The following is a 14016-nucleotide window of genomic DNA, read 5'->3' as shown; positions in this document are numbered from 1 at the left end:
CCTTACTAGATGAATCATTTCCCATGCGCACAACTCCACCTTCAACCGAACTGTATGTGGAGAACCATTCTCTATTAGGACACATGTGGAAAGAACATCTCGAATCTAGGATCCACTCGGACGTGAGCTTGGAGTTATCGACTTATCGCTCGTTGACACTAACAAGAAATCATCACCGCTTTCATCGGCCAAATTAGCACCAGCTCCATCTTTCTCGTTACTCTCAGCAACTCTTTTATTTCGCAATTGTTGACACCATTTTTTTATTGAAAAACGAGGTCGACTTGGGTTTTGAAAATGAAAACGGGAGTCGCCACCAATCCTTTTTTATAAGGTGTTATTGGATCACCTTGCAAAGCGGTTGTTTTTAATAAACAATTTAATTTTATTAAAACAACGATTTTGGTCCACGAAATTCAAAAAAATGGGTTCGGGAGTCGGTTACGCACGAGGAAGGATTAGCACCCTCGATACGCCCAAAATTGGTACCTAGTTGATTACTTAATGTCTTAGTGTCGAAAAACTGAAAACTTTAGAAATATTTAAAATACGATCCTAAAAAAAACTCGGATAACATGGATTGAAATTCAAGAGGATATTTGGCTATTCGGTCAATCGAGAAATCGAAACCCAGCACATTAGGGCACGCTCCTCGAATTTCCAAACGCAAAACATTGCCTTATTTTGAAATTTTTACAAGGATATTTAGCCATTTGGTTGAATGAGAAAAATCGACACCCAGCACATTAGGGCACGTTTTCTCGAATTTCCAAACGCAAAACATTGCCTTATTTTAAAATTTTTAAAAGGATATTTAGTCATTTGGTTGAACGAGAAAAATTGACACCCAGCACCTTAGGGCATGTTTTCTCGAATTTCCCAAACGCAAAACATTGCCTTATTTTAAAATTTTTAAAAGGATATTAAGCCATTTGGTTGAACGAGAAAAATCGACACCCAGCACCTTAGGGCATGTTTTCTCGAATTTCCAAACGCAAAACATTGTCTTATTTGAAAAAATTTTCGTTTTTGATAAATCCGAGTAAAATGTAAGATAATGATAATGATGATAATGTAAATAACACAAGCAAAATAAGAAAAGATAAATAAATAAGATGACAAATATATAATGAAAAGAAATCAACAAATAAAAGTAAATAAACAAATAAAAAATTAAAGCACTTAAATAAAATAAAAATAATAATGAGCACGTAAATAAATAAATAAATAAATTAACACCAAATAAAACAATAGTAGTGAATAACATTATAATATATATATATGTACATAGATATAAATTAAAATATGTATGTATATGTGAATTATAAAATATATATAAAGTTTATATATATAATATATTTTAAAATATAAAGAATATATAAATATATATATATATATATAATATGTACATATACGTAGGTATATAAAAATTATGGAATATGAAAATAATGAAATACATGTAAAAAAGGGTAGGTATATGTACAAAATGTATGTAAGTATACTTATTTTTAAGATTATAAAGTATATGCAAAAAGAATATATGTATGTATGTATATATATGAAATAAATAAAATAAAATAAAAGCTTATAGGCGTATATATATATAAATGCATAATGGAGCTAGACATATATATATATATAGCAAAACGAATGAATATACATAAGCTAGAAAATATTTAAAAGAGATATAGATATATATACATAATAAGATATAAAGATATATAATAAGGTATGTATGTATATATAAATAGTTATAATAGTAATAATAATAGGACAAGTATATTTGAATTTAAATAAGTAAAAAATAAAAATATAACAATAATAATATAAGGCTAATGGTATAATATAATAGTAATAACAAGATTAAAAATAGTTAGTTTAACAGTAAAAGAGCTAAAACAAAAAAGATTAAATTGAAAATAAGCAAAATCTTAAGGGGCGAAATCAAAAATAAAAAACGGATTAAATCGCGACGCATAGCAATGGAAGGGACTTGAAAGGCAATTTCCGCGTTGGTTAAATTAGTGCGTTCTGATAAAGGCAACATGCATGCACAGGGTTCACAGACCAAATTGAAACAGACGCGAAATTCGCGGCCAAAATCGAAAAAATAAAAAGGATTGCATCGAACACGCCACAAAGGAGGGGGGACCTATGGCGCAAATATCCCCTGAAAGCAAAACGCGCGGATCCTTCCCCCTGGGTCGGGTCACCGCGCGGGTCAAAAAAGGGGAGGCCTAAAACGGCATCGTTTTGTTCTCTTTATAAAAACCAATTTTTTTTTAAATTTTCATTTTTTCTCTTCTTCTCCAGAAAAGCTAAAAATTTTCCTCTCAAATCTCTCTCTCCCTCTCCCTCATCCCAGAATTCGGCGAGGATAGCCGCCGTCAACGCCGTCGCGTCCGGTGGCCGAAAAATTCAAAGGTTATTTTTTTTTGCTTTTTTTTTTACGTTTATATGTTATATATATATAGTTTTAAAAAATAAAAGAAACAAAATCGAACACAAATAGTTCGAAAGGAAAAAAAATAAAGAGAATAAAATAAAAATAGAAAAGGAAAATAGATATACCGAAAAAGGGGTTGTTGAATCTGTTTTTTTTTGTTTTTTTATTTCTTCAAATCGTGAAAGAAGGGGGGAGGGAACCCCATTACAGATCTTTGAATTGGCTTTATATAGCCATTGCTACAACTTGTTTCTATTATTTTTATTATTTTTTTATATTTTTTTTACTGTTACTTGTTACAGGTGCTACAGGCGCAAGTGGGGTGACAGTGATTGACGTGCGGCGGTGGCGACTAGTGAGGCGGCGCCGGGCTAGGGGTCAAAAAATAGAATGCCCTAGGTGCGACGCACCTAGGGTTTTTTTTTGTTTTTTGCTGAAAAGTTTAGTTGGGCTGCTAGGGTTTTGTATTGGGCTAGGTTTTGGGTTTGGGTTTGGGTTTAATTGGGTTGGTGTTAGGTTTTGGGTCTGCTGGAAATGGGTTGGGTATTGGGTTATTTTGGGTTTGTTTAAGATGGGTTTGTAATGGGTAAATTTGGGCTTGTACAGCAGTTTATAACAATCTACTTTGACCTGACCTAACTTTTTACAATAGCGATACATTTTGTCTCGTTTCTTTGATGCTACTAAAACGGAAGCTTGCCTATCTGCCCTGCTATCCAAATGAAGCTCATTGTCGAGTTTATCTCTACTCAACAAATGACTCTTCACATCTTCGAACGAGATTTTGTCTCTGCCATAAATCAGGGTCTCCTTGAAAGACTTGTATGAAGGGGGTAAAGAGCACAATAATAGCATAACTTGATCTTCATCATCAATATGAACCTCAACGTTCTTTAAATCATTTAAAAGAGTAATGAATTGACTGATGTGATCTCTAAGAAGCTCACCTTCGTTCATGCGAAACGTAAATAGACGTTTCAACACTAAACGGTTAGCCAGAGACTTAATCGCATAAAGAGTTTCTAACCTTTTCTACAAGGCGAATGAGGTCTTCTCTATCAATACCTCCTGCAATACCGTATTCGCGAGGCACAACTGGATTGCAGACAAGGCCTTTTCATCAAGCTCTTCTCATTCTATTTTATTTAGATTCTCAGGTTTTTTCCCAGTAACAACCTTTTTCAAACCGGATTGAACTAGAATTGCCATCATCCGAACTTGCCACAGATTGAAATTTGTCTCACCATCGAACTTCTCAATTTCAAACCTTGTTGTTGCCATATCTCAATGGGCTGATCTATGAAAATTGAACTAGCTCTGATACCACTTGTTAGGGATCGACCCGATTAAGCAACAAGTAACAAAAATAGCGGAATAAATTGAGAAATTGAACACACAAATTTAATGTGGAAAAACTCCTCCAAAGAGGATAAAAAACTACGGGCAAAGATAATTTATTATTATGGCAAAAGAACGAAGAGTACAAAAGATGGAGATAAAACTAAACCCCAAAAACCCGAAAATAAAGAACCCTCAAAACGTAAACACAAAATTCTCTAAATGTGTTATGAGTTCTAATCTCTAATGGGTGTATTTTTTAAGGTTATAAAAGAGCCTATTTATAGGCTAAATTCATATGTCAAATAATAGTAAAATAATCTAAACTAATCGGTGTTTGATGAAACAAATAAACATAGTTTAACTAAAAGATTATTTCTTAAATTTGACTGAAAATAGAGTCATACTTAACATATATATATATATATATATATATATATATATATATATATATACACTTACTATTATTTAAGCCACTCACTGAGTTGGTATCACGAGTCAGTTAGGCATATTTCATTTTACTTGTAATTTAATTTAATTTTTTATTTTAATATTATACATATTTCATTTATTATTAATCAGTTTCAAACTATGCATTTCATTATTTATCATATGTTATTTTTAAACAAGCAACTGTGTTCTAAATAGAGGTTTCCACACGCACGCGTATGTGATAGAATATTAATGATATTGCTGATTGAGATGGTATCACAAATTAACTTGACACCAACTTAGGACTGATGATAGCATAATGATAAATAATTGTATTCATTTAATAATCTTTATTTGATATATTTAAGTGTTTAAATTTCGCTTTACTAACAGTTTAGTCTAGTTTATTTATTTTAATATGGTATATATTTCATGTATTATTAATACATTTCATTATTTATAATATGTTACTTTTAGTGAAATATTATATATTATTTTTAAATACAGAATTATGTTATAATTCTGTATTAATTTATATATATGTATGACTTTGATGATGTGTTGAAATTTAGATAGTATTTTAAAAATATATGTTGCAGGAAATTTTAATTTTTCCTATTTTCTCTCACCTTATCTACTTTTGAAATTTTTATGAATTTTTATTTAAATTTTAAATTTTCTATGTACTTTTAGGAAAGTTTTAGAATTCAAGTTTTATTTTTATTTTATATAGAATCGGGATCAAATTGATAGAAAATATAAAAGATGAGAATCAAAATTATTATTATACCAACTAAAAAAGTGACATCGTTAGCCACTTAACAATCAAGTGGCAAAAAAAAATTTCAAATATGTTAGTGACCAAAGCATAACTATTTTTAGTTAAGGGATCAAAACGCAACTTTACTTGTAATTGAGTAACTAATTGTATAGTTTATCCTATATTATATTATATTTTATTAGGTTTGAAAAGCAACGTTTAGTACCAATGAAGCCTCGGTGATATTGATATCGGGTTTTATGTGCTCATCTTTTAGTCTTAATGCGTGGAATTTCGCATCTGTGAGTTATAATCTGAACCATTTTCAATTTTTCATCTGATTGTTACAAGCTTGTTTTTTTAAGTTTGGGTTCGATTCAAAAAATAGCTCTAAAATTTTGTTTAAATTCAGTCTAAATAAAAATATTAAAAATCGAACCCAAGATAAACTATATTAAATTCTTTTATATTCTTTTTTATATAAAAATAAATTTTAAAAATATAATAAATCAAATACGCTAAAATAAATACAATTCATTCGAAACTACCAATTAAATCTCAACCAATAAAACTTACTCGAAACTCGACCGATTTAAAAAACCTTCCATTTTTATTTATAAACCTATTTTTAATGCTATATTTTTATCCGAATGTTATATTTTTATCAAAATCTCTTCCTTTTCGAGGAATCTTCACCTCCGTCCGACCATGAACACCTGTATTCGAAGCAAAGTTTTTACCAGAAAATTAAGGAAATTCGCATGTGAAAACGCGTACTTCAATTGTATATAATAATATATATACATATAATATAACCCTAAAATCGAGATTCCAAAACCCACTCCATTAAGTTTGATTGTTACAAAAGAAAAACTCGAAATTTCATCTTCCCCAAAATAATGGCTTTCAAGAGTTTCCCAAAGCTCTCCATTCTTGCTGTTGTTGTTACCTTACTATTATCCCACCACCTATATGAAGTCTCCGCTGCTACCGGTGGTCGGATGGGTGGCTCTTCTTTCTCTTCAGAGAGCCCGCCATCACACCGTAATGATGATGATTATCATCATTACGATCATCATGATCTTTATCACCGTCACCATCATCATTATCATCATTCCCAGCCTGGTTTCCCGAGGAGCGTCGATCAAGAGAGTGGTCCTACGTCGGCGGCTGTTTCTTATTTAATTTTAACCATTTTCATGGGAGTAGCTTCAGTTATTGTATACAGTAGCATCGTGCAAAATCGAACAAGTATTCTTCAAGTTCAGGTAATGCTTAAATTTCTTGCTTTACTATTCTTAATCGACAAATTTTATTATTATCATTATCATTTAACTAAAAGATGAACATACCCTCAACTGATTTAGAGGTTAATATAGATCTAATCTGTAATGTGATAATTGAACTTCGATTTAGCGCAATTATATAAATGAATTTTAATTTTTAATTTAATTGTATATGCATTAAACTCTGATTTTGATTAAAACAGATGCCTTGGATTAGTATAATTATTTGTATTTTATCAAGTAACTTAAAATGGTGCTATATGTCGGTAACAAGCTTTCATGGTTTGCAAAATTTGAATTAAAATCAAAATTTCATGTATACAATTGCATATAATTGAGCATCTACTATAGACTTGAAAGGCTGAAAATACTTGCTTTTGAAAATTTTCTTATAATGGGAAACCCTTCCATTATATCAGTCAAGGCTATCCCAATAGGTTGATCTCATGTTAGCTTTGGGTCCAAAACAATGGAACTGCCCTCATTATTTAATTTTTGCTGTTTTTCTTGATGAAATTGGTTTCCATTTTGTATTTGCTAGTTGGTGCTTGAGATAAATTCTAAAGGCAAAAGGAGTGGGATTCCTTAATTTTTTTAATTTGCTTGTTTATATACTATGCAATCTTCTTATAGGAAGTACACCAAATGCTTCTTTCCTCTTTTCTTCAGGTTGGCTTGTCTGCGAAAGCCCGTTCGTTGCAAATGGAACTCACCGAAATTGCCTCCACAACGGACACTTCTACTGCAAAGGGATGGAACATCATATTGGAAGGTTTTCCTTTTTTTTCCCCTTGAAGTTACAACTTACAAGCACTGAATTGAATTGAACCTGGGTGCTAAATGTCTCAGGGTCTCGGTCTTTGCTATTTCAGTCAAGGTCTCATTAGCCTTGGTTTTTGTAAACAACAAAATGATCCTCATGACATGAAACATGATAATATGCTACTCCACTACTCTGTTGTAAAACTCTACGATGTCCTTGAGAATCAAGATGTACTTGACAAGCACTGAAATGCTAATTCACTTCTACAGGAGTTATTGGAAGCGCGATGTTGCTAGAATTTTATCTAATTTTTGTGTTTTTTTCATCTTTTGTTTTTGGATTCAGAAACTGTATCATCATTGCTTCACCATCCACATTGCTATCTTCATGGCTATTCATCTGTAAGTCCAACTTGCATACTTAATGCTGCCTCGTTCTTCATATCATCATGATTTGTTGCAGGCTTTAATCAGCTTAAAAACTTTACTGTTCTTGTTCCAACCAGTAGATTGTCCCAAAGTTGCAGTTCTCAGTTCCTGTGTATTAGAAAAATGTGCGATTAATGAGCCTATTGGGACATTAAAACTGATCTGATTTTGAATTTCTCTTTACTTCTCGAAAATTGATAAGTTACTCCCTCTACTTTAATTTATCAAAATCTGATACTTCACTAAAACCTAGAAGTTAGTCCAGGTGTTGATAATCACATGAACTTGAACTGCTGATTTTTGCTTCTGTGTCGCATATAAATTGTTGAATTATTGATTTTTACTAATTACTTGGATATAAATTGTGAAACTGCTGATTTCCAAGTCAGTGATTTAACAGCAAAGTTTAACAATGTTACCCAACTGGACTAACTTTTCAGTTTTGGTGAAGTACAATGTCTGACAAATTAAAGTAAAATGGAATAACACTAGTCAATTTTAGTATTTAGTATAGGGGTGACATTCATAATTAGACCCATCAAAACTAGACATTAACTAGTTCATTGTGACTGATTTTGTCTTATAGGTAACTCATCATTGGACTGTTGGAAGTGCTGAAAAGCAATTTCAACGGCTTTCCAAGGAAGAACGCCTTAAATTTGATGTAGAGACACTGGTAAACTTCAACAACATTAAAAGGCAAAGAGCAGTTGTTTCGAATGGTGACAAAGGTGACAAGGACCGGATAGTGGTACGAGTTCGGGTTTAGCGTTCTTTCTGCTATTTCATTTGGATTTTTCGATCCCGTATCAATCTCATCAACCTTCAAACATGTTTCATTCACAGGTAACAGTTCTGGTGGCAGCTCAAGGTGCTCACAAACTGCCTACTATCAACACTACCGACAACGTGAAGGAAGCCTTGCAATATTTGGCAGATATCAGCTCTAGCAAAATTAAGGTAAGTTACCGGAATCTTCACATGATATCCAAGCTTTTATTTGGATTCATCATTGATGTCACCAGTAAGTGAATTCTCTTTTTATTTTTCCTTTAGGGTGTAGAGGTGCTATGGAGCCCACAAGATGAAACTGATTCATTGTCAGTTGAAGAATTACTTGAAAATTACCCACAGATGAAGAGAATATGATTGCTGTAAATCTCTCCAAATTTTGATATTTACTGATTTCCAATTCAATATACAATGTAATACTGCTAGTGCAGACACTCATCAATGTCTTGTATGGTTATAATCTCTTTATTTTTATTGTTTGATTGAATTTCATTAGCTATAAAGGTATAATCTTTCATATATAACTATATATATGCTTGGATCCAGGTGGTTTTGATTTATGGTCTTCTATTTCTCTAAATTTGAAAAAAAACGATCTAATATTCTAATTAAGCTTTAAAATTGACTCTTTTTTTCTAATTAATCCGATTTTAAAAATAAAATAAATGTAAACCAAAAATAATTAAAAGGGTAAAAGATTAGGAAAAAAAAAAGCCTTGATATTTCTTGGGCATGATAATTGCCACAAATTTTATTTAATTGCCACCAATTTTATTTTGGAGACACATACACAAACACATGAACCGTGAAAGACATTGCCGTTAAACATCGATTGCTATAGCTTTTTTCTGGCTGTGTTTCACCATTTTAGCTAGTGCATCATATGATGAACCACCATTGCTCCAAGCTTTCTCAGCACTAAGTTTCAGTTCCTTCATTCTGGCCCTCATTTGACGTCCACCCTCATCCACAAAAATCTTCCTCACCATCTTCTCTATCTCTTCCCTCCCCACAATACCCTTTGATGGTAAGGTTTCAGATCGAACAGCTATGCCCATTTCCTCCGTCAGCAATGTAGCATTCATCCTTTGCTCAGCGTATAGTGGCCAAGCGATCATTGGCAATCCATTGGTGATGCATTCTATTGCTGAACTCCAACCACAATGCGTGAAAAATCCTCCGCATGATGGATGACTCAGGATTTCCACCTGTGGGGCCCATTGTGGAACAATCACTCCCCTGTCTCGGGTCCTTGAGATGAACCCTTCAGGCAAGTAACTCGACACATCGTCACCAATGTTCCCAAACTTGGGACCGGAGCCGCTGCCTGATTTTTCTATAGGCGGACGAACTACCCATATAAACCTTTGCTGGCTCAACTCTAAACCCCAAGCTAATTCTAACATTTGCTCAAGTGAGAGCCCTCCCATACTTCCAAAAGATATGTAAAGAACTGAGTCAAAAGGTTGCTTGTCCAGCCAGTCAAATAACTCGTTCTTCAGTGCCGAAGACCCCTCTGAGTTTATCGGGCCGACTGGGAATATTGGTGCCTTAACAACACCAGCCAAGAGGTTACCATCTCTCAAAGAGGCTAGTGTTTTAGGCTGCAATTCTTCCCATGAGTTCACCAAAATCCCATCGGCCTTTGGAATCTCCATACCTATTTTGAGGTATTCACGGTAATTCGCTTTCGTTCGTAACAACATGGGATCTGGCAAATCTTCTGCTCGAATCGACGAGCAACCTGGAAGAGCAAATGGTTCTTTCTTAGCGGCATACTCTCCTTCCACTTCCTTGTCTAGAACCGGAGTGTATACAATCGTAGCAAGAAACCATGCATTTGTGGAAACAAACACATATTTTGGGATCTTAAGCTCATCCGCAATTCCTAAACACTCGATCGCAAAGACGTGAACGACGAGAGCAGTTGGCAGAGTCTCCAAACCCAATATAGCGGCCTGAAAATCAGGCTTGACGACATGCATGGCCGCAGAAAGTGATGTGATTCCCTTATCACCAGGTTCAACGAGGTTGGAGATGTCAGCTGGTGGGAGGTGGATGACATCGAAGAGTTTTGTAGCCAACGCAGCTTGGACCATACGCGATTCCGCTGGAGCTGATTGGACAAAAGAAGCAACTATAATTGTTGCCTTAACATCCTGGCAAGTGACAAGGCGTTTCCCAAGCTCAATAACAGGTTGGAGATGAGCAGGGGCGGATAGTAATACAAGATGGGGCTTTTGGTTTGATTGCACCATTGTTTGAGAACTCTGAAATGTAAAAACTCAACAACACTTTTCTCGGCTCAGTTACAGGATGAATATTTAATGCAAGCAGGTAGTTGGTGGGATAATGGGATTCCAACATGAAATCATGCAAGAGATATGAAACTAGAATGGAGTAGGAGGTTTATATGTAAAAGACAAAACTAGGAGGATTGATGGAGCAGCCTAAGGTGGAAGAACACGACGTTTCGTTGTGGCTGAGTTATTGGTAATATGGGTAGTAGAAAGGAATGGTCCTAAAGGGTCAAGGACAATCAGAGTAGCTACTTGAAGAAACTTGTTGTTATAAAAAATATATATTTTATTGATATTAAATCATGTTCAGCTATCATCGACATTAAAAGACACAAACAGCTACCTTTTATTTCCAAAACCCAATGTAAATGAACTGAAATAGACATTGGGTTAGGGATAAACTCTTTCTTATTTATTACTTTTTTTAAGCTACTTCCATAATTTTATAATAGTAATTTAAAGCGATACTGTTTGATATATTGGCGGTATCACTTTAAAAAAATGTTTTTCCCCGTAAGATGTTTATTTTTTATCTAGAGAAAATATTCGTATATTTTTTAGTGTTACTTGATACGTTGGCGGCACCACGTAAAAAATATTTTTTCCCTTCAATAATGATTGACAAATTAGAGTGTGAAATTTAAGGTGATATCCCTTGACAGATTAGCATCACCCAATAACACTAAAAAATATTCATTTTTGTATTTAACCTACATTTTATATCCCTTTCATACTCATTTTTTATTATTTTGATTAGAAAACTGTAACATCCCGATTTTGGGCCTAGTCAGAACAATGGTTTCGGGACCACAAATTCGATGAGAAAAAATTTATTTTTACTATATTTTTATGGCCTAAAATTTCACGGAATGATTTTGTGAAAATTTCGTTCAAAAATTTCGACGTTTGGACACTCAATTCAGTGAAAAGGACTAAATTGTAAAAAGTACAAAAGTTGAGTTCTACATGTTAAAGGTGTCCAATTGTTATGAAATTTTAAATTGGCGATCTTTATATGGTAATTAGACCATTGGTTAAGGTATAGACAAAAAATGGGCATGAGATAAGTGAAATAGGAAAATTTTAAGTTAGGGGCATTTTGGTAATTCGATAATTAAAATGAATTAAAAGGGAAAAAGATGGCAAATTGTGCTCATCTTCTTCATTTGGACGAAATTAACAAGGGAGGAAGCCATAGTTAGGGTTTTCAAGCTTCCAAGCTCCATAGTAAGTGATCCCAGGCCCCGTTTTTAATGTTCTTTACATTTTTGGAGTCCCGGTAACTTGATTTAGCTTATTCTAGCAATAATTTAACCTAGGGTTTATATTTGGAAAAATACCCATAGGTGAAATGTGTTTATTTTGATGTTTTATGGTAGAATATGAAGCTTGAAATTATGTTAAACAACTTTTGCTAAGTGATTTTAAGTGAAAACGAGTAAAACGACATAATCGGTAAAAATACCTAATGTTCATAAGTGTTAGAGTGGAAATTTGATGTTGCCATAGAAGGGAAAATGTTCAGCATGTTATAAAAAATAAAAATATGGGATGAAATTTAATTTCCGAGCTTTGGGGCAAAAGTATAAATATGCCAAAGTTTAGGGGTAAAACTATAATTTTTCCAAAATTGAGTCAAGGACTGTTTTGATGAATGTGAGTATTAAATAAGCTAAATTTGCTATTATAAATCAAGAAGAACGGAATCCAGAGCTAGGCCGGGGAAAGAAAAAAATTGAGGACTAAAGTGTTAGATTTGATCACATTTTGTACCGAGGTAAGTTTACGGTAAAAAAATGCAATATTTCCATAATTATTATTAATGCTGTTATTTTTCAGTAATTATGTATTTATTTCATGAAAATATTTAATGTTGACTCAAGTATGAGATGACAGAGAATTAGTGATACAAGCCCCGTTGAAACATTAGGAATGTATTGGATACAAATGTCATGACATTTGGATAAAGAGATCCCATGTAAGACCATGTCTGGGACATGGCATTGGCATCATTGAGATCATGAGAGGTCCCATGTAAGACCATGCACAGGACATGGCGTTGTACCAGATGATGAGAGGTCCCAAGTAAGACCATATACGAGACATGGCATGGCACCGATATGAGAACTCCATGTAAGACCATATACGGGACATGGCATTGGCGATACAAGAAACATCCATGTAAGACCATATGCAGGACATGGCTTTGGCATGTTATTATCAGATATGAAACCCAAGTATCCTTATTATTCAAATGTGGCTCAACGGGTTAGAAAACAGATTATGTTCTATGGAAGTTCAAGTAAAAGTATAATTAGCAACTTCAGGTGAGTTATAAGAGTTAAGAACATATTATGTTGTCAGTGAGAACCAATATTTCAACAAGAAAAGAGTAAGTTGTAATCTTAAGCTATCTAAGTAAATAAGTAAGTAAAGAGAAAACTTAAGAACATGATACTTGCATATCATTATTTATGTTAAATGATGTCATTTATTTACTTGTAAACTTACTAAGCTTATTGCTTACTTATTTTATTTCTTTTTTCTTTCATATAGTATTATCAAACATAGTCGGGATCTTGAAGTCGTCGGAGAGCGTTCACACTATCAACCACCACAACTCGGTATTTTAAGACGATAAATGTTTTGAACTATGGCATGTATAGGGACTTGGTCATTTCGATTGTATATTCTTAAGATATGACCAAAAGATGATATGTAAATATTTGATGATGAATAGTTATTAAAATGGGTAAGTATGAAGGTGTTTGTTGTTATAAATGTCTAGGTGATAAATTATGCATAGAAATCATGAAAAAGTAAAAATTGGTAGTAAATCAGTTTAGGGACAGCAGCAGTGACGTGACTTTGAAAAATCACCAAGGATAGTATAAAATCAATTAGCTAGTGAATGTTATATAGAATTAAAGCTTATTGAGTCTATTTTCATAAAAAAAATAACGGTGTAGGTAAATGAATTTTATATTCTGAGATATCTGAATTTTGGTTAGACAGGGTCAGAATAGTTTATGGAGTCCCCTGTTCTGAATTTGGAAAATCATTAAAAATTGTAAAAAAATATTTATGAGTTTTAATTTATATTTATAGATTCCTTATTGAGTCTATTTTCTGTATAAATAACTGAGAACACTATAAGAAGTCTATACAATGAGAAAATTGAATTTTAGTGACGAGAGGTCAGGACAGTCGATCAGTGAAATAGGGGAGACTTTAACTAATAAACTGTACTAATTGGCTAAACCAAAAATTCTGAAAACTTTATGGTAAAATTATATATGACTCTAGTTTCAGAGAAAATTTACGGATCTAAATTTTGAGTTTCATAGCTCGAGTTATAATTAAATTAGTGACTGCTGCGCAGGTGGATAGCCTTATTATGAACAGTGAAATAGCTTTTAAAAGTAAATTTTTATGCCCCGAACTTTTAAGTTAAGTCAAGTAACGCCTCAT

At 33.2% G+C, this 14016-nt stretch overlaps 2 protein-coding genes across 2 annotated transcripts; one reads left to right on the top strand and one right to left on the bottom strand.

Moving 5' to 3' along the window:
- The first annotated feature begins 5637 nt into the window (after window positions 1-5637).
- On the top strand, window positions 5638-8769 carry LOC105796652 (uncharacterized). Its single transcript, XM_012626421.2, has 6 exons — window positions 5638-6244; window positions 6932-7034; window positions 7371-7426; window positions 8040-8204; window positions 8300-8413; window positions 8510-8769. Exons 1-6 carry the CDS (start codon window positions 5876-5878, stop codon window positions 8600-8602), a joined length of 900 nt encoding a protein of 299 aa, XP_012481875.1. The 5' UTR covers window positions 5638-5875; the 3' UTR covers window positions 8603-8769.
- Window positions 8770-8943: 174 nt separating this feature from the next.
- On the bottom strand, window positions 8944-10821 carry LOC105796644 (anthocyanidin 3-O-glucosyltransferase 5). The gene has a single exon (XM_012626407.2). It carries the CDS (start codon window positions 10501-10503, stop codon window positions 9067-9069), a length of 1437 nt encoding a protein of 478 aa, XP_012481861.1. The 5' UTR covers window positions 10504-10821; the 3' UTR covers window positions 8944-9066.
- Window positions 10822-14016: the final 3195 nt, after the last annotated feature.

The sequence above is a fragment of the Gossypium raimondii genome, chromosome 3 (genome assembly GCF_025698545.1).
Source record: "Gossypium raimondii isolate GPD5lz chromosome 3, ASM2569854v1, whole genome shotgun sequence".
Classification (NCBI taxonomy): domain Eukaryota; kingdom Viridiplantae; phylum Streptophyta; class Magnoliopsida; order Malvales; family Malvaceae; genus Gossypium; species Gossypium raimondii.
This window is presented reverse-complemented; position numbering and strand designations above follow the sequence as displayed.

Coding starts and splice junctions, on each gene's coding strand:
- LOC105796652 (XM_012626421.2), top strand. CDS start 5,876: ATGGCTTTCAAGAGTTTCCCAAAGCTCTCCATTCTTGCTGTTGTTGTT. Junction 6,245..6,931: donor CAAGTATTCTTCAAGTTCAG/GTAATGCTTAAA, acceptor TCTTTTCTTCAG/GTTGGCTTGTCTGCGAAAGC. Junction 7,427..8,039: donor ATCTTCATGGCTATTCATCT/GTAAGTCCAACT, acceptor TTTGTCTTATAG/GTAACTCATCATTGGACTGT.
- LOC105796644 (XM_012626407.2), bottom strand. CDS start 10,503: ATGGTGCAATCAAACCAAAAGCCCCATCTTGTATTACTATCCGCCCCT.